Here is an 18,261-nt window from a genome sequence, read left to right as displayed (position 1 = left end):
ATGAGCGGGAAATTCTATTATTTCTTAATATTTAAGAGTTCGAATAGTAAAAGTGCAGTGCTAATCAAATCGAATCCAAATACTAATCGCAAACTAAAGCCAAAAATTTTAAATATTCGCACAACGAAAGTGCACTGACGAGTGAATACCGTCAGAATATGTAATCGGGGTCGTTCATTTTTGTATGCGCGAAATGGGGGTCACAGATGCTTTATTTGTGTAGCCATCTCCATCGTGCTTGGCACGCAGTGTGTGATAAACTTCAATCTGAAATGAAGCCACCAGCCGCAAATGCGATGTTTTCCGATTCTTCTCCAGGAAGATAATGCACTTTCCACAGCTTCGTATGCACGAGCACTGGAATAAATGCAAAGGTCCTCAATAAGTATACAGCATACGAAATATGTACTGTGCAGCTATATGCGATTGGCTACGCTGGACAGAACACAGAGCGCTAAACAAAAAAAGTTCGTTTTTTTTTCAGCACAGGTTTCATGCACATGTCAAGCATACATAAAGGAGTCATGTTGGTCCGAACTCGCTTAATTCCATATTCCGGTTGATTCGAATTGAAGTTATATACGGTCCCGTCAACTCATTTTTGATTAAATGAGAGAAAACGCGTTCGATAGTCCCAAGACTTGACCGTTTGCAACGGTTAATTCAAAACAGGACGCGTAGTCGATCTCCACGGCCGGCGAATCACGATTACAGTGTTCTGGAAGCCTTCTGCGCTGTAGCACGAAACAGGAACGACTTATCTCCGGCCCAACAGTGAGTGGCCGCGAGCGCCAGTTACCATGGCATCTAATCACGTGATTGCGTGTGGGAAGCAACAATGGTTGTCGCTCCGCTCCGTTTTAATGCGCCCCTTAAGTTCCCGGCCACCTAACATGGTGGGGGACAAGTAGGGAACATGGTGGGAGTAAACTGCGATGCGATGCCGATTGAAAATTTCGGGGTCAGCCGTCGGCTGCCCTCTGAGACCTTTTTAGAGCAGTCAAACGAACAATTACACACGAAACAAACAATTTGCAGCCCTAGTAATTCTACGAACCAGTCAGCGCACTCGACTGCAAAACTGGGCAGTTAGGTTGAAAGTGCTCTAACGAGTATGGGCGGTCATTAGGAACACTTACGTATCTCTTTCGCTTCGAGGAGAAGCTCCAGTTCTTGGCATATGTCTGAACAGACGGCTTCGGGCAGGAGGCGTATGTAGTTGAAACCTCTCACTTGCGCAATCCAAACCAGAGTGCTTCCGCCTTCGAAGTCGAGCTGGGCGGAAAAAAATAAGAATGTGTTACGGACTTTTCCTTATCATATATGTAGTGACACAATTTATTTTATTGCACCGCACAAATCGAGTATAGCGGGCGCGGTTTGCGTGGCAGAAAACGTCGTGTGACCATCCACAGCCGGTGCGCAAATGAGGCCGACGAGAATCGGTCTAAGAAAGGGGTGTCAGAAAGAGGCGTCGTGTGAGCAGCGCAGCATCTGACTAAACGGGGGGATGGCCAGCGCGTGGCTGGAGATATGGAAGTGCTCATTAAGAATACGCAACTGAAGTACTATGTGTGCGGCGACGGCGTCCAGTCAACCGGAATAGCGGGCAATCCTGGATCAAATGCAGAAGTGTATGAATGAGGATTGTACAATCACTCAACACCAAGCGGCCCACTCGTGTCCACTATAGTTAATTAGGATAAGCGCTAGCATTTTCTTGCTGGAGGCATGCCCTCAATACGTGGGTACGTGGCTGTTATTAGTCTTGCATTATACCAGCTTGCACATGATGCCCGAACCGACAACGAACGCTACGCTGATCATATATCATACGCTGTTAACAAATGTTGCGGCGTCGAGAGGTGGCACTGCTGTTGCACACAAATATCCAGCACATGTGTGTGAAAAAAATTTGCAGAGAAATAATTGGCAAAAGGAAAATACTGCAGTGCGTAACAGCTGGCCTCTTTTTGTAGGAATTGATTGACCTGTCTTTTTTATCACGGCTACGTTTTTCATGCAAGAGTATTGTGTCGTGAAGCAGACGGAAAGCAATTTCGGTTTACGAACTGGCCAACTAATTCCAAAATTCGGGACAGTTGATTTCTACGGCGTTCCAGAATGTTAAGAATAGCCAGCTCTGTATAGCATGCATGACATTTCACAATTTTTATGTGCGACTTAGTGCTTTCGCCCTTGGGGATGATCCAAACTGAAGAGAAAGCTCAATTTTAATTATAAATTCGCATTTTAGCAGCGCGTAATAAAGAAGACAAGAACCAAGGCGTAACACAGGCGCAGATTATCGACTAATTTTGTATTCACAGAAAAGGAAAGAGGCGTCAAACAAAACAAAAATACAACAAAATCATTCCTTCTCCGCCCTTCTTCTCTTTTTTTATCGAACGGCAATATAAGTTTCTTCTCTGTGAATAAAAATCAGTTGATAGTCAGCGTCTGTGCTGTATATATATGGCTTGGCTATTGTCTTAATTTTTGCGCGTTGCTATAATATGAATCTACACCGCCTACCCCAGTTTTCTGCTCTTCTTATATGTGTTCGTCACCGACGGCCATGCAACGTCCATAACAGTTAATAAATGAGGCTGCATTTCGTTTTTCCTTCGGGTTTCCAGTGTCGAGATTTTCCATTAAAAATTTCGGGGAAACTTGAGCGAAACTAGCCTCTCGAGCGTGTACATCTCTCTCAGTACTCGTCTCCCATTCAAAACACGCATGCACGTGGAGATGCATGCACTGGTAAGAAGCGGGGGGCAATGGTATCAATATGCACAACTCATCGACGAGCCATCCCACATCTTTAACGGTTGCAGCGGTCGCAGACTTCCTCGTGACGCGTCACTCATTGCTAAATGTCTCAATTTCTGCAGACGAGCGCAGACGCCACGCAGAGACGTCATTCGATTCTTTCAGACATGCTCGCTGTCGTGAGAGACTTATCAGACGGTGTACAGAGAACACATTCGATGCTTTCAGACATGCTCTCTGTCACGAGAGGGGAATGCCTCGCTTTCTGCGGACGAGCGCAGACGCGTCGCAGAGCGCTCGTTTGCATGCAGAAAGCGAGGTATACTCTTCTTTCGTGAGAGAGCATGTCTGAAAGCATAGAATGTCGTCTCTGTGCGGCGTCTGCGCTCGTCTGCAGAAATTGAGACGTTTAGCAACAAAAATGTGTACAGGTTTGAATGGGTTCGGGATAAAGGATTATGGGACGTTTAATTGGTTTGGTTTTATACAGGATTAACGTGCCAAAGCGACACAAGCTACGAGGGACGCCGTAGTGGATAATTTCGACAACCTGTGGTTCTTTGACGTGCACCGACGTCGCGCAGTACACGGGCCTCTAGCATATCGCCTCCATCAAAATGCGAGAGACGCGGATTCGATCCGGGCAGCGACAGTGAAATGCTAGAGGCCAGTGTACTGTGCGACGTCTGTGCATATTAAAGATTCCCAGGTGGTCGAAATTATCCGGAGCCCTCCGCTACGGTCCCCATCATAGCCTTAGTCTCTTTGGGACGTTAGTCCTATGAACCAAATCAAATGTTCAACAATCCTATTTCCTGAACCAATTCAAACCTATTCAGATTTTTCAATGCCAGGAAATGTTTTCAAACGTGGTCTCATCGGCACTACGGCGAGAACTCATTCCGGCGAGCCTCTTTGCTGTCGACAGTGATGAGAAGCCTCGCCGTCCGCTTAGCAGAACAGCAGCTGTTTCTCTGCACGGCCGAGAGACAGCCTCTTCTCAGACCCCGTGGGCGGAACAGTATAATGAGGGCGCACCTGCTTGAAGCGGCGCCCGCTGAACCCGTGGGACGCGACGACCCAGTTGGGACGCGTCAGCTCCACGGCCAGCGGCAGAAACGAGGGCCGCCGGTAGAACTGGCGGAGGTGCTTCTGGCCGGAGCGGTCGCAGTTCTCCCTGCGAGCATCGGAACGAAGTCACGCGTGCGGAGTGGCACAACGCTTAATAAGCTCCGAATGTGGATTCATTACAAGCCGTTGAAATTGTCGAGACTATAGCGATTTCAGAAGGGACTCCTATACCGTCCTTACGCCTCCTTCCTTGAAAGACGTTTCTATTAACTGGTAGAAAAAGGCAATACGACCTGGCCCACGCACCCATCCCATGCTTAGCCTCCTTTGTTTATTTGTTGTTTATTTGGTACCTGCATCGCCTTTCGGCATTACAGCAGGGGGACACTTTCACATTCAAAAAACAAGAAATCATGCACTTAACGCGTGAAAAAAGGCATCATTAGGTAGAACATTAACAATATGTGGTGGCAAAGCATTCCATTCGCGAACTGTTCGCAGAAAAAACGAATAACGGAGTACGTCACCTTTAAAAGGAAATTCATAAAGCTTTAAATTGTGGTCCCTTCGCTTCGAGACATAGAAAGGCGTCTTCAAATATTTTGATCCGTCTATACCAGTCTTGGAATAGAAAATGTTATGCAAAACTTTTAATCTCAGGTTTCTTCTTCGAGTTTTAAGTTCTGGCCACTGAAGATTCCTTTCGCTTTCTGAGATACTGAGTATCCTGGAATAATTTCCAAGTACAAAGCGGACTGCCCTATTTTGAATTTTTTCCAATTTATCAATAAGTTCTTGTGTGTTCTATATAATACTATATAATATACTTTCTATATAATACTTTTTCGCGGGATAGTTGGTTCATAATCTATGTGGCACATGCGTGACGTGTCTACGTCAGGCGCTGAAATTCATGGGCACGTGTGCCCTACCCTTTCCTTTTTATCTTGACCTCTGTACACATGTTGCTCAGGTCCGCCTAGTTGTTTGTTGCAGTTTTTCCCAAACACGCCCATTTACTTTTTTATTTTGTTTATTCATAACTTCATACGTCTATCCCTTGATTTTTCGGCTCTTGTAGAAATTGGCCTGATTTCATGTGTCTTCATTAAAGTTGGAAGTAGCGCACGTGCCCTGTCGTTTGTGCCCTCTCTATGTCCACGGGTCCTTCTAACAGCAAGTGGTCAAGCAGCATACTATCCCAGCAGCATTGTGTCCGGCCCTGTGACCCTTCTGCGCATGCGTAGTGCTCACCAGTGGGCGAACCAGCCGGTCATGGTGGGGAACCTGCGCAGGAAGGAGTCGAAGCCGAGCTGGTGCAGGTTGCTGCGGAAGTTGCATATGGCCGCCTCCTTCAGCTCCTCATCGTCCAGGTACGCCTGCATAACGAACACGTCCCATTAGAAAAACGTCGTTGAAGAAATAAAGGAAAGACGACCGCGGCTTTCCGTGCATGCGAAATATCGTTCTGGCTGTACTTACACTCGCATCATATCTAGCGAAGCAGCGCAACGGCACAGGGCCAAAGGGAAGAAAGGCACGAACGCAGCGCTGTGTTCGTCCCTTTCTTCCCTTTGGCCCTGTGCCGTTGCGCTGCTTCACTAGATATGTCAGACCAACTCGCCCACCAGTTCATGTTGTACTCGCATCATGCAAAACCACTCCCGTGCTTAATTTCTATTCACTGTGTCCACGTTTGGCAAACTGTGCTTCACGTCGACTCAATCACCACAGTTACTCCGCGAAGGACACAGCGGTTAGCTCAGCTAACGGTTCATACGTGGGGATGAGGTTGGCACATGATAAGGTGCACACAAAATATGAAGTTTTTTTCTTTTAATGAGCCAAATACACCTAAACAGGAACTGAGACATCTTAAACCAGCCAAAAGACGTGACACAGAAAATAGAACAAAACAGGAAAGGGGCTGGGCATCTGTCCTGTTTCCTTCTTTTTTTCTCTCTCTCTTTTCTGTGTCGCGTCTTTTGGATGGTTTAAGATGGATCAGTACCAACTCGCTCGGATGTCAGCCTTGCTGAGGAACTCAGAAATACGCGAAAATTTATTATCCTGACCAACAGAATTGCTATCCAATGCTACGATTGGGCCTCCGAGCCTGGCCAATGTTGGGACTGGAGCATCTCAGCCTGATGCCACTGTTGCGCAGAGCTGAGCGAAGAAACGGTCGAGGCGACGGTGAGTCAACGAAACGTTTATGTGCAGTGTCTACAAGGGCTTTACATAATCGGCGCAAGGGCCGAGAGCACAACGGGCTAGCATAAAGGAGCAGGGCGATGCCCCGGGAGAGCGTCTCTCTGGCGTGATGTCTCGGCTGCTACCCGTCTGCTGCTCCGGCTCAGCGCGGCTCCGTTTTTATAGCCTCCGGCGACGGCTGCAGCAGCCAGCCGTTTGAACCCTCCAATCAGGTCACGCCACTGTCCACCGTTTGAATTGGACGAATAGACAAGAGCTCGGCCGTTGAAAGTTCGCAGCCTGGAAAGGGCTGCCGGCGAAGCTTCGGTTGAGTCTCGAGCCGACGCTAGCGTGGAGCGGGGGAAGGGTATGCGCCGGCGAGCCAGGATGAACCACGCTCCGAGAGTCCGGGCTTGCTTTGCGCAATGGCGGGCGCACGGCGCTGCTTTCCACGGAGGCCAGCGAAATGTGTGCTCGGGCATGACACCAAGCTGTGTTTTACTTGTAAGTTAGAGTAACTCTACACCACCATATATGTAGCGACAAATTATGCAAATAATTTGGTCAATATCAGGGTGTAAAGTATGGATTTAGCTCTTTTCGATGCGAAACTAGATTTTAACAAGTTTTATTCCGAACACTTTATTTATACAGTAGTAATTAAAGCTCTGCTAGAATATAATGATTAAATATGATTAAGCAAGAAAAATATTTAAAACAATAATTGTTCGCAATCAGGAGCACTGCTGTACTTCAACAACACAAGCAAGTAAATGTAAAGCGGAAAATAAACTAGCTACAATATATGGGACACAAAATTTATTCACTGGAGCATTCTACATTGACGGTTAGTAGCGAATTGGTAGACGCACACAGGACACAAAAGGACAGGACAACCATGCTTCCTGTTCTCTTTCTGCATCTGCCATTTCGCCAGTAATGGTAAGTTCAAGAAGCCAATACCTAGCCCAACTAAACGCAATAAATTTCAATGTAGCAGAGGCGCATCCATGATTTCAAGGCCGCGGGGCTAATGATCGCTTCGTTATTGTTGTATTTTGTATTCGGATCTTCCCCCAATCTTTGAATAGTCAATCATAAAGTAGCACTGGAGAAGGAATAAATGAAATCACCCTAGAAATCGCCAAAGCTTTCAGGCGCAAGCTGACAACGAAGGCCCTTTACGTATAGATCTGGCTCATTTTGATTTCCAATAGGATTTGTGCGCAAGTTTTCTATAGGCGTTACGGGGTAACATTCATTGTCACAGTTTTTCCAAATAAAAGATATATTCAGATTTGCTTGCCATCGCAATATAGTTTGATGTAGTTTTGGTTTTGGGATTTGGCTGATTTCGAAAGAAAAAGAAAAGCTCCTCAGAAATTCTGCTCTAAGAAAACGAAAAAAGAAACTTCATCTGCCTTGATTTGCACGTCATGAGTTGCTGTACACACCCCCGTAGCAACAGCGAAGAGTGTTCACAGTTGCCCATAAGCTGCTGTAACTACTTTTCCTTGTCGTTTCTTAGGAGAGATGTTTAGCCCGCCACTGTGTGTTCTCAGCGTTGCTTACATTGCACACTGGCTTTAAATTTTTGGTCTATTTTTCGGGGCAGTCCAGTAATTTCTTAGACTTAATGCTAGCACATTTTGAGTGAATGTTGCGTATACAACGACCTGTCAGTCATTCACTGCAAAGGGGAGGATTTCTGGGACAGTTGGTTCATGAGTAAAGCGGGAAAAACGGCGCGAAAAAAACAAAACAGGACAAAAAATAAGCGACAAGCGCTGGCGCTGCGTCGTTTCCTTCTTTTATTTCTTTCTTTTGCCACCTTCCGCGCCGGTTTTCTTTAACTATGAGTCGTGTCTCATCGTTTCCGCAGTGATCTTTCTTTTTTTGCTTGTTTCTAAGCCAATTCAATGTCAGCTATTTCCCCAGCTACTTTTCTTTCCGGTAATGACGCGACTCTGGGAACGAACATGAATAGCTATACTTTATTGCATGGTGCAAGGTAGATGTTGCGAGTTTTCTATTATGAGAAAAAATCTTTCTGGCGGCTCGCTTTGTGAGGTCGTTAAATAATACTCTATAAGAACGAAATTCAGGAGACTAACCTCCAATAATTTTCAAATAATTTCAGCAAACTTCACAGTTGCTATAGTAGCCAGCTCTCGTCCCGTCTCCATCTGTCTTACTCCCTGTATAAATTCTCGCAGCCCTTCATTTATATAAGAACGGCAGTTCATTGGCAAAATATGGACGCAAGGAGTGCTACTCGTTACAGGAGAATGAAAGCCTGCGAACGACCTAAATAAGGTCATTAAGTGTTTTTTTAGCATCTGTTTCTAAGGCGTATGCCCTAACTAGACAAACCTTTGTGATCCAACCTCTTTCATGAGCCAACTTGGAGCTCTTCCCAAAATAATTGCCGGAAAATATATATATCCAAGTGGAGCTGATCCGGCACATACTTGTCGGCCTCTAATCTGCGCCGGAAGTATGATTTGCAGGGTACGCGGAACTAATTTTCTCATCCGATACCTACGCCATCGAAGCTTTCACAACATGCCCCAGCTAATCATCCTTCTCGTACTTATTAACTTTCCGAACGGACTAGGTTTCCGCCGAGAGGAACCAATCTCGTTCTGCTGCGCACATGTCTAATTAGCTTCGGCAGACTGCTTCTGAGCGCGGACATTCGCCCAGATTTTTTACCTGATTTTTTCTTTATCTCATTACCGGGTCGTTTTCATTCAGCTCGTGGCGCGCTCCTTCCGATCGATTTCATCTGGCCTTGTGGCGCTAGATGAGCAGACTGTGGCGCTTAACCAGAACCAAATCAGACCAACAAAGCAGAACAGACTCGGCCATCTGGACATGTGCAGAACTCACGCGAGGGAGGTCAATTAGGGCGCAGTTCGGACACCCAGTCACAGTATTTAGGTCACAATATTAACAAGGCCGGGGGGTACTTTCTTGGTTGTTTAGTTGCTCACTGAAAAAAAAAAAACGAGTTTTGGGAAGCATTTACAGAGTGCGGCTATTACAGCGAGAGTTGCATAGGCAGTCAACTCTCAGTATTGACTCTACTGACTTCCTATAGATATTGCTTTTCGTCTATTCATATTCTATAGACTGTTTATAGACAAAAGTATACTAAAAGTGTATGGTCATAAATCTATGGATTGTCTATAGACTTTCTATTGCATTTGTAATTGCCTATAGACTGTTCTCTAGGATTTGTCTGTAGACAGTCTCTAGACTTTATAGAGAGAAGTCTATAGACACTCTATAGACTGTCCAAAACTTTTTGTGTAAGGAAGTGACGCCCAACTCACAGTAAGTCGTAGCGGTAAACTCCCGCATTAACATGCTAGCCAGTTAAATGACCGGCAACAGACATTATTGTTACGTTCGGAGAATTTTTCGCTTGTCGGGAATTGGAGGGGTACAATCTGCATAAAGAAAATTTTCCAGGATTTGCAGCAAATTTTAAGGACTGAAGTCGTCTAACTGTTCTAAATTGACGTAGTTTTTAAGTTTCTTTACCGAAAAAGGGCCTGAAAAAGGAAAATTTCTGGGCGCTTTTGAAAATGACCCCGGTCTGATGATCTGTTCCCAGTTCTTAAGAAGTCAATGCTGAGAAGGATAAACAATTTTTTTCTGCGAGTAAGTCAGCAGATGCACAGCATATATATACAGGCCTACTGAAATAGAAGTCTCGATCGTTTCGCCGTGGTTTTTGCACATTTAAGATCGTAAAAAATGCTGGGACATATACGTTCTTACACGTGTCCCCGTTGCGTGCTTTTCCTTGCTTTTTTGTTCTCAGGTATACGAAGCTGCTCAGGTATACGAAAGCTGCGCAAAATATGCTTTTGAAACAGTCAGCTTTAGCAGGCCACCTGCAGCCGCTTCGGAATACATTCGCGTGCCAGAAAAATAAGGCGGAAACACGCACCTCGCTGAAAAAAATATTGTGAGGTATATATATATATATATATATATATATATATATATATATATATATATATATATATATATATATATATATAGAAACCTTTGTTCGTGTTATCGTCGCTTTCACTGTGTCGACGGAAAACGGTGCCGACGCAGAATTTATAGTTTTTGTAAACAGCTCTGCTTCAGATGTTGCATGACTTAACCCGCGTCTTCCTCTCAAAGCTGATGAAGGCGCTAACAATGCAGGAGGTTCACGCAGGCGTTTGCTTGTGTCATCTGTGGCAGCTGTAGCATTTCGACGGGATGTTTTTCTATGGCTGCTGCTGCGTGTGCGGCAAATTATCTCTCGTCTTATGTTTCCTGTCAAGTGGTTTTCTGTCAGGAGGAAGGAAAGAAAAAACATGACCGGATACAGCCGAGAGTCGGCTGGAGTGACAATCATGAGAAACTTGTTGGAATAACTGCTCGCAGCTGGTCCAGAAAGGCATAATTGGGAGCCTTTCGGACACATTTGAAAGAAAACGGTGTCGCCGAAAAACCGGCGCCATAAAATTACCAAGGTCACTGAGGACAACCTTGACCAACATTAAGATAGCTAGGAAGTACACTAGTTAACAGCAGTAGTTAGTGTAGAGTTAAAAGAATTATTAGCAGGCAATTAACAGTATACACTAATTGGAAATGAACAAAATCGAAAATAATAAGATTAGAATATAATCGCAAGGGAATATTGTCACCACCAGTGACAACATTGTAGCGAAGAAAACGCTCTTTTAACTTAAAAAAAGAGAAGCTATTTTTTAAATTACTAACAGTCTTAGGTAGAACGCCCTGTATATGGCTAACGTGCCTGAGATACTGCAGGTAACAGGCACATGCAAGTAGCGACTGTAGTATCGCCAACACACTCGTTCACTTTTCGTTCGGAGAAAAGAACGTTTCGAGTATTTGTCCAGCCAAAAACTGTTTTTCACGAGATGCACTTGCCCAGAATTTGCGTGTATCGGGCATTTGCTGTATTATTTCTTTTTTTTTTTTAAGTCAATAGTTTGCCTCCTCTTTGTGCTCGTCAGTTCGCGCTTGATATTTAGTACAACATGTACCAACAATAACTGACGCATGACGTATATGTTGGTGCGAAACTCTGTGTCATTGAGACGGCCATGAAATGTTGAAGCACTCAACAACTATAGTACAGTGGAAAATCAAATCGTCCTCAAGCCGCCGTGGTGGTTCCGTGGTTATGACGCTGGGCTGCTGACCCGAAAGACGCATGTTCGATCCCGGCTGCGGCGGTCAAATTTCGATTGAGGTGAAATTCTAAGGGCCCGTGTGCTGTGCGATGCCAGTGCACGTTAAAGAGTCTGAGATTATTGAAATTTCCGGAGCCCTTCACTACGGCGTCCCTCGTAGCCTGAGTCGCTGTTATACATCATAAACCATAAATCAACCAAATACTTCTCAGATTCACTTCGTCAGACGTGTTGCACACCGGCTTTCAATGCAGCATTGTTTTGCGCTAAGCAGTTAAGGAGTCTATATATGTATACCTGGGTGACGTTGGTAAGGGCGAAGGAGGGCTGCAGGGCGACCCAGTCGCCCATGTTCTCCCGGACCACGACAGGAACCAGGTTCTCTACGTAACCTTCAAGCAGGACCAGGGGGTCGACGCCATCCGCCCGCGCCGCGCCACGAAGGTCCTCGCACACCTGCAACGTGTTGTTGCAGTTCTACGCAGGAAAAGCTCGCCGCGGTGGCCCAGGGCCAAGGCTTTCTGCTACCAGGCTCCAATTAGTAGCTTTATGGATGCACGGCCGCTACAGCCGCATAAAAGCTTCGAAGTGTTCATTTATTGAGATTTCTGTGCATGATATAGATGAACTATACAAAGCCAAAATAATTTCATTTCTGACGAGAAAAGAGTGGCTCCGAAAGTCCCGCATTCTCCCTTTTGGGTTAACTGGCCACGTGAAAAAAGTTTGCACCATTTTTGCCACCTCGACATGAGCTTCCTGGGAGAAACTAGAGAGCTTTAGTACACCGCATGGTCACTGCTTACTGCTCCGCAAGCGCGCATGCGCAGATGGCGCCAGATTCCTGCACCTGGACCATCGGAGCCATCTGCGCAAATGGTTTGGAGGCTCACGGTAGCGGTGGCGGTCGACGATGTACCCTGTGATAAAACTCAACTCTCTAGCATTTTTCTTCTCGCTTGTTCATTCACATAACATTGCCTCTTATCATACTTCGTCTGCACAGAAGATAAAACTTAGAAAGAACGAGCCCGTCCAGAGCGCAGTGCCGTATACTGTGTCCCAAAATATCAACACTACGGTGCAGTCCTAGAGGGCCCTGGCGCGTCGCTTGTAGGTTGCAAAGACTACTACCTGGAACTTTGCTTGTAATAAGCGTGGTTCTCTATACTTACATTTCAAGCATTTGGGGTTCCGAAAAACTAACCGTCGCTAATTGAAAAGCGCATACTTGTACTCTGATAAATGGCGCACGTACGAAAAGAGAGGTGTTCTTAACCCTCTCCCGTTTCCCCCCGACTCATGTGCATGCGCATTCTCAGGACTTCAGCCCAGTGAAAACGAAATGAAGCAATCTTTGTGCAACTCAATGCTTCCACGTAAGCATATCCTTGATCTATACCCTTGCGTCTATTCGAGGCCCCTATGTTAAAACTATTGGTAAACAACGTCCTCTCGCTTTTTTAACGGGCATTTCCTGGTCACAAATCCTGCAGGTAGAAAGGGAGCCCTGATCCCATCTTCCCTTTAGCTTCCTTGTGTGGTTGCCTTTTGAAGTGCTCTCTTCCCCACAGAGTAACTCTTTTTGCAGTGAAGCCAACTTAAGTCAATTGGGCAACCCAGTGTGAATAGGCCACAAGGGTGGTGGATCGAGATAGTTGGTGCTTAAACGTCGTTTCAGAAGTGCTCGTCCATCTGCGTCCACCTGTGTCCGTGTCAAATTTTACCCTATCCGGAATGACGTTTTGGAATAGGTTGCGCATGCGGAGACAGGAGACAGGGGGAAGTATACAAAAGAGTCACGAGCGGATTTAATGCATGTAAAATCACGCATTCCACTGCAGCGAACCGCACATTTAGCTTTTACGCGTACAGAAGCGAATGACCCCCATAATACCACTGTGAGACCCAGGTGAGGCGAGTACTGTACATGGCTGTGAGGGTGGTTAAAGCGGCCAGTCCTGACACTGTTTGTGTGTGCGGTACAGTGGGTGCCTATAACGCGATGAAGAAAAGGCGCGCTGCTGAGCACTGTCGTAAAGAATTCAACCGACCTGGCAGTCTGCAGCGGTGACCGTCCTGGCTTTGTACAACGGATTGGAGATCAAGCAGGACGCGTAGTGGTACGGCGTCCAGTCCCAGTAAGGCAGCAGCTGCAAGAACACGTGACGAAAAGAAGCGGCTGGAAGAGCATCCCGTGTTTGCCTTCTTTGCAATTTCTTTTTTACCGACATCCTCTTTTGTCTTTTTCTGTTTGTTTTTTGTCTTTTTGATATGCTGTTTCATCGAGTGATTTTATAAACTAAGACTAGGCTCAATCAAGTTCTTTAGCAGGCCGCGAGGACGCTACTGGCACCGCAGTGCGCGTGTGTCGTTTCCCTATCATTTTTAACAACGCCAAGTTTTGAAGTTTTTTCATTTTTACCTTCAACAGATTGGCTTCCTTAAAAAACCAGGCAAAAGTGTGAAATCTAGTAGCAAAATTTGTTTCTACGGCAATATCTATTTTCATTTCTTGCACCTATAAGCTTTGCTTTCCCTGTCTAAATCTCTGCTTTTTAATGACAGGCATCATTTAATTAATCCCTGCTCTCAATGAACGTTGACACAGTGTAATCAACAAAAGACGCGAGCATGGGTCTCGGAATCGAAAATAAACAACGAGACAACCCGCCCTCGTGCCCGAAGGCTGTTGAGACGAACACTGTCTTTCGAAGCCGGTCGACCGGAGGTCTTTGTTGTTCTTTCTGCTCACGGGCCGTCGCACACGTGTACGCGGAATGACAGCCCACGCGCAAGCCCATAAGCCGACCGCCAGGCTCAGCGGCCTGCAATGCTTTCTGCAAACAGTGCGTGTCCGCGCCGGCGCTTCTGTGCTGACCGAGATAGGGGCTCGCATATGGCCGCCATCAACATGCTGCGTAGCAGCTCGCTACGAGAAAGGCATTGCTTTGAACGTACCCTCGTTTTATGCAGGCTATGGTTTCTCTGCCGTGTCTCCTTTTTAGGAGGAGGGAGAAAGGAAACAGCGAACGAAGGAAAAGAGGGATGTGGAAGGAACGGAAGAGAAGAAAGAAGGGAAGGAAGGAGTAATTTATTAAAACAAATTTCTCCATTCCACGCGGAAACACTGCGTCATCTAACGAAGGGCGAAACCAGCAGAGATATGCCTTCGTAAGGGCGCAGTAACTGGCGACAGGAGTATGGGCTCTGGCCAACAAACAGCCGGTTCGATACGCCATTGAACATGGCCAGCGTTCTTAGATAAAAGTTTCGAGTATTGAAATATTGTAAGGTATTGTTATTGAAATATTAAAGCTAATAGTCCATTCTTCCGATATGTAGCAAAATATTTATTTTAGAGTGTTTCCATCACTTGAATCGAGCAGCTAAGGCTTACAAAAAAAAAAAAAACAATGGGGAAAGCTTTTGACGACAGCAAAAAAATTAATAGCAAGAAAATGTAAGCCTGCTGAGGGAAGATCTGCGGATATATTGATTGCTATAGTGAAATCTTCCAATATGTGAAAAAACTGCGTTCATAAACTGGTTTTAAAGAAATACTGTGTAGGCTACTCAACTCTCGGCTGATATTCAATATTTAGGGGCCCCGCCGCAGTGGCTCAGTGTTTACGGCGCTCGTCTGCTGACCCGAAAGACACGGGTTCGATCCCGGCCGCGGCGGCCGAATTTCGATGGAGGCGAAATTCTAGAGGTCCGTGTGCTGTGCGATGTCAGTGCACGTTAAAGAACCCCAGGCGGTCGAAATTTCCGGAGCCCTTCACTACGGCGTCCCTCATAGCCTAAGTTGCTTTGGGACGTTAAACCCCAATAAACCAAACCCATATTTAGGGTCGCCTGAGAGCTGATTTATTTTTCTGCACGACGGCTTTAAAGCTCGAATTTCACACCTTAAACTGGCACTCTGTATTGCTTGAAAAAGAGAGACGAGAGCTTCAAAAAGACGATGGACAGAAAATGGCTCCGCTGTCTTAAAGATGGCGTTCACAGGCCGAGGTTAGAGTAACTGGATAAATTAGTGACTCTAGCCGAGGTTGACAGGCAAATGAGTGCATGCGAAGGCCCTGATGAATTACTGAGTTAACGTCATCGTCCATACATTTCGTCTCTGGCATCAGTGTCCACTGAACTGCCCTTGAGAAAGGACCGGGTCGTTATAAACTGCGTCCTCAAAACAGAACCATTCACTTGTTTCTTTGGCACTCTCATGAAATGGCACTGCACTTTTGAAGGTGAATTATGGCCACTAAGCAGAGCCTATTCCGCACTAGCTACTAAATAATTTTCAAATAATGGGGGTTGTTCATACTGAAACTATTTTTCGATGGCTCCCACGCAGGATTCTGGAATGCTTTGTGTTAATGAGTGATTAGAATAAGCATGAGCATGTGTGCAAGCAACAGAGATATTCCGCCATGAGAGCGTCGAGATAGGTTTAAAAAAATGGCGACAGCAATAGACGTACCCTGTTTCTTCATAACTTGGCAGCACACTGTACATATATGGCATCCTGTTTACCAAGTTTGTGGCAGAAGTATTCGTCAACCATTTTAATTAAAGTCTGAACAAATAATTTACACTCTCGCGGTGTTATTTAGGTCATGTGAATAGGTAGACTTCAGCGAAATCCCGGCCGCGGCGACCGCGCTTCGTTGGAGGCGAAATGCAAATGACGGCCATGTGCTCTGCAATGTCAGCGCATGTTAAAGAGCCGCAAACGGTCGAAATCAACCTGGAACCCCTCACTACGGCGCCTCTTTCCAAATATTCCTTATAATTTTAGAGGTCCGTGTACTGCGCGATGTCAGTGCACGTTAAAGAACGTGCACGGTGGTTGATATTTCCAGAGCCCTTCACTACGGCGTCCCTCATACTCTGAGTCGCTTTGGGACGCTAAACCCCCATAAACCAAACCATAACCCAAACCCTCCTTGATCCTTTCCCTCACGGGCGTCCACTGGGAATGACACAATTACACCGCCTTTCATTTCCTCATAACCAGTTATTTTTTTTCCCCGTAAGAAAAAAAAATAAATTCTTTGAAAGCACTGCCTCTCGCGGCATTTTCTAGTCTGGTACGCCTCTGTCGCGCAAGGGAGCGCACTCACTGCGATCAGAGCCAGCCTGCCGTACATGCACAGCCTCCACTCGATGGACTCCTTCGCGAGCAGGAGGAAGACCACCAGGGCAGTGCAGGCGATCGCCTTCTTCACCAGCCTGCGATGTGGCGGGGCAGCAGCGCGCCTCCTAGGGCTGCAGTTGAGGAAAACCCGTGCCGCGTGCCGAATCTCGGCTTCCGTCAGGCCGTCCGCAACGCAGGACTCGTACGTGGCCTGGAGCTCTTTGTCCAGCTGCGAGACACTCATGGGCGCATTCCCGGACTTCGACCCTTTCTCCTTGTCCGACGACATCGCGGGTGCGCTCGGGCCTCGCGACGAGCCCGTTTCCTTGCCGGAAAGTTTTGCTGGGGAGAAAAATGACGAAGCGAGCGCAGTATAGGTCCTTCGGGCTGCGATAGAACAGTACACGCCGTTAGTCCGAAATCAAAGCCCGTGCGGATGCCGGCTTCACGTGGAATGGCGGGCCATAATGTGCAGACACGTGAGCAGCTTTTGCAAGTGGCATTCCCCGAAAAACACTTGTGCAGAATTTAGTTGAAGACGGCAGGGACTGACGTTGGTGCAGACAACAGCTTTGCAACGTGTCCTGTGTAGGCTTCGATCCGAATCCTCTTTCTGTAAAGAGAGATCGCAGGTCTCGTTGCAAGCACTTTTGTTATCTTCAGCTTGCTCGAAGATGGGTTCGCGATGTTTCTGCGGGAGCACCCGAAAGAACACCAGAAGAGAGCTGCAGCAGGGCACCGCCTCCCGGCGAATACTCACGACATTAAGTTTTGTCAGAAGCTTCGGTAGGGATCGTCTGGCTGACGCGTATGCAGACACTTCTGTTCTAACAATGCTTCAGTTTATACAGACTTCAGCTGCGAAGCGGAGAGCGGCCTTTGCAGCAGCGGACACTTCGAACTCAGTGAGTGTATGGCGAGAGTGGTGCCGATCGAACGATGGGAAGGGAAAGGATTAGAGGAAGTAGAGAAGGGAAGACAGGCTGAGGACGCAAGGATAGCAAGAGGATTAAGGAGTCAGCAAACAGCCTTTCCAGGGATCAGCGGGCTATATTTGTCCCATGGTTTGCTTTTTCTGTTTTTATTTTCTGTCTGCGTTTTGTGCCTTATGCAGTCTTCGCAGTACCTCAGCGTTTTCGTTTCTCACGTACTCGCATTGTTCATGAGGATAGACCGAGCCGCTGCGCAACGCATGGTTTTACCAAATTTGCATTACATAGCTGGCAAGTGATTTTACCTTTTTATTAAGTGATGCCATTAAAAGTTGTTCCACACCGGGCCTAACCTTCATCGGGGACCTCACTCGCCAGACTTCACCAAGGAAGTGAGCTTATCCACCCCTGCATACGCATGTTACGGGAAGTGGTCAGACCAATAATAAAAAAAAAGCCGAGCTCAAAACACATATTACTGCAACAGACGAGATAGACTCCTCAGGAACTACAGGAACAAGTCTTTAAGGGGTAATCCTCAAAACGCATATGGGGTAATCCTTAAAAACCTGTCCCCGTTGAAGTGCAAGCAAGGAATCAACTTCTCGCACGTGTCGTGGACTCGGGTTGCCCGAAATAGCTGCCTGGCCCGAAGATCCAGCAATTAAATTGCATGGTTTCGCCAACCGAGCTTGCAAATGAGTGAGTGTCTGTGTGTTTGCTTTAGTTAGTCACGGAATTAAATTCTAGCTTACTCTGAAGTTGCCAAACAGCAAATCTCTGCTGTTAGGAAATCTTGAACAAAATGCCAATGCACACTTCTCCAAACTTAGCAGGAAGAACTTCGGAACTCAAAGTATGAAAATTCGAAAAAATCAAGTTTATGAAACCCAGGACTTGAATCTATAAACCTTAAATGAAACTCTAAACTCGA

General features: G+C 46.3%; 1 protein-coding gene across 1 annotated transcript; it reads right to left on the bottom strand.

The window, feature by feature from the left end:
* Nucleotides 1-234: 234 nt before the first annotated feature.
* LOC149365022 (uncharacterized) lies at nt 235-16,639 on the bottom strand. Its single transcript, XM_089570233.1, has 8 exons — nt 16,511-16,639; nt 16,382-16,477; nt 13,307-13,405; nt 11,550-11,708; nt 5,098-5,222; nt 3,811-3,949; nt 1,140-1,275; nt 235-357 (listed from the first exon to the last, which is right to left on the bottom strand). The coding sequence occupies exons 1-8, from the start codon at nt 16,637-16,639 to the stop codon at nt 263-265; spliced, it is 978 nt and encodes a 325-aa protein (XP_089426359.1). The 3' UTR covers nt 235-262.
* Between the last annotated feature and the right edge of the window lie 1,622 nt (nt 16,640-18,261).

This window comes from Amblyomma mixtum, chromosome 2, assembly GCF_055824585.1.
Source record: "Amblyomma mixtum isolate Tamu chromosome 2, ASM5582458v1, whole genome shotgun sequence".
In the NCBI taxonomy this organism is placed as follows: Eukaryota; Metazoa; Arthropoda; class Arachnida; order Ixodida; family Ixodidae; genus Amblyomma; species Amblyomma mixtum.
The sequence above is the reverse complement of the archived record's forward strand: the minus strand, read 5'-3'. Positions and strand labels throughout refer to the sequence as shown.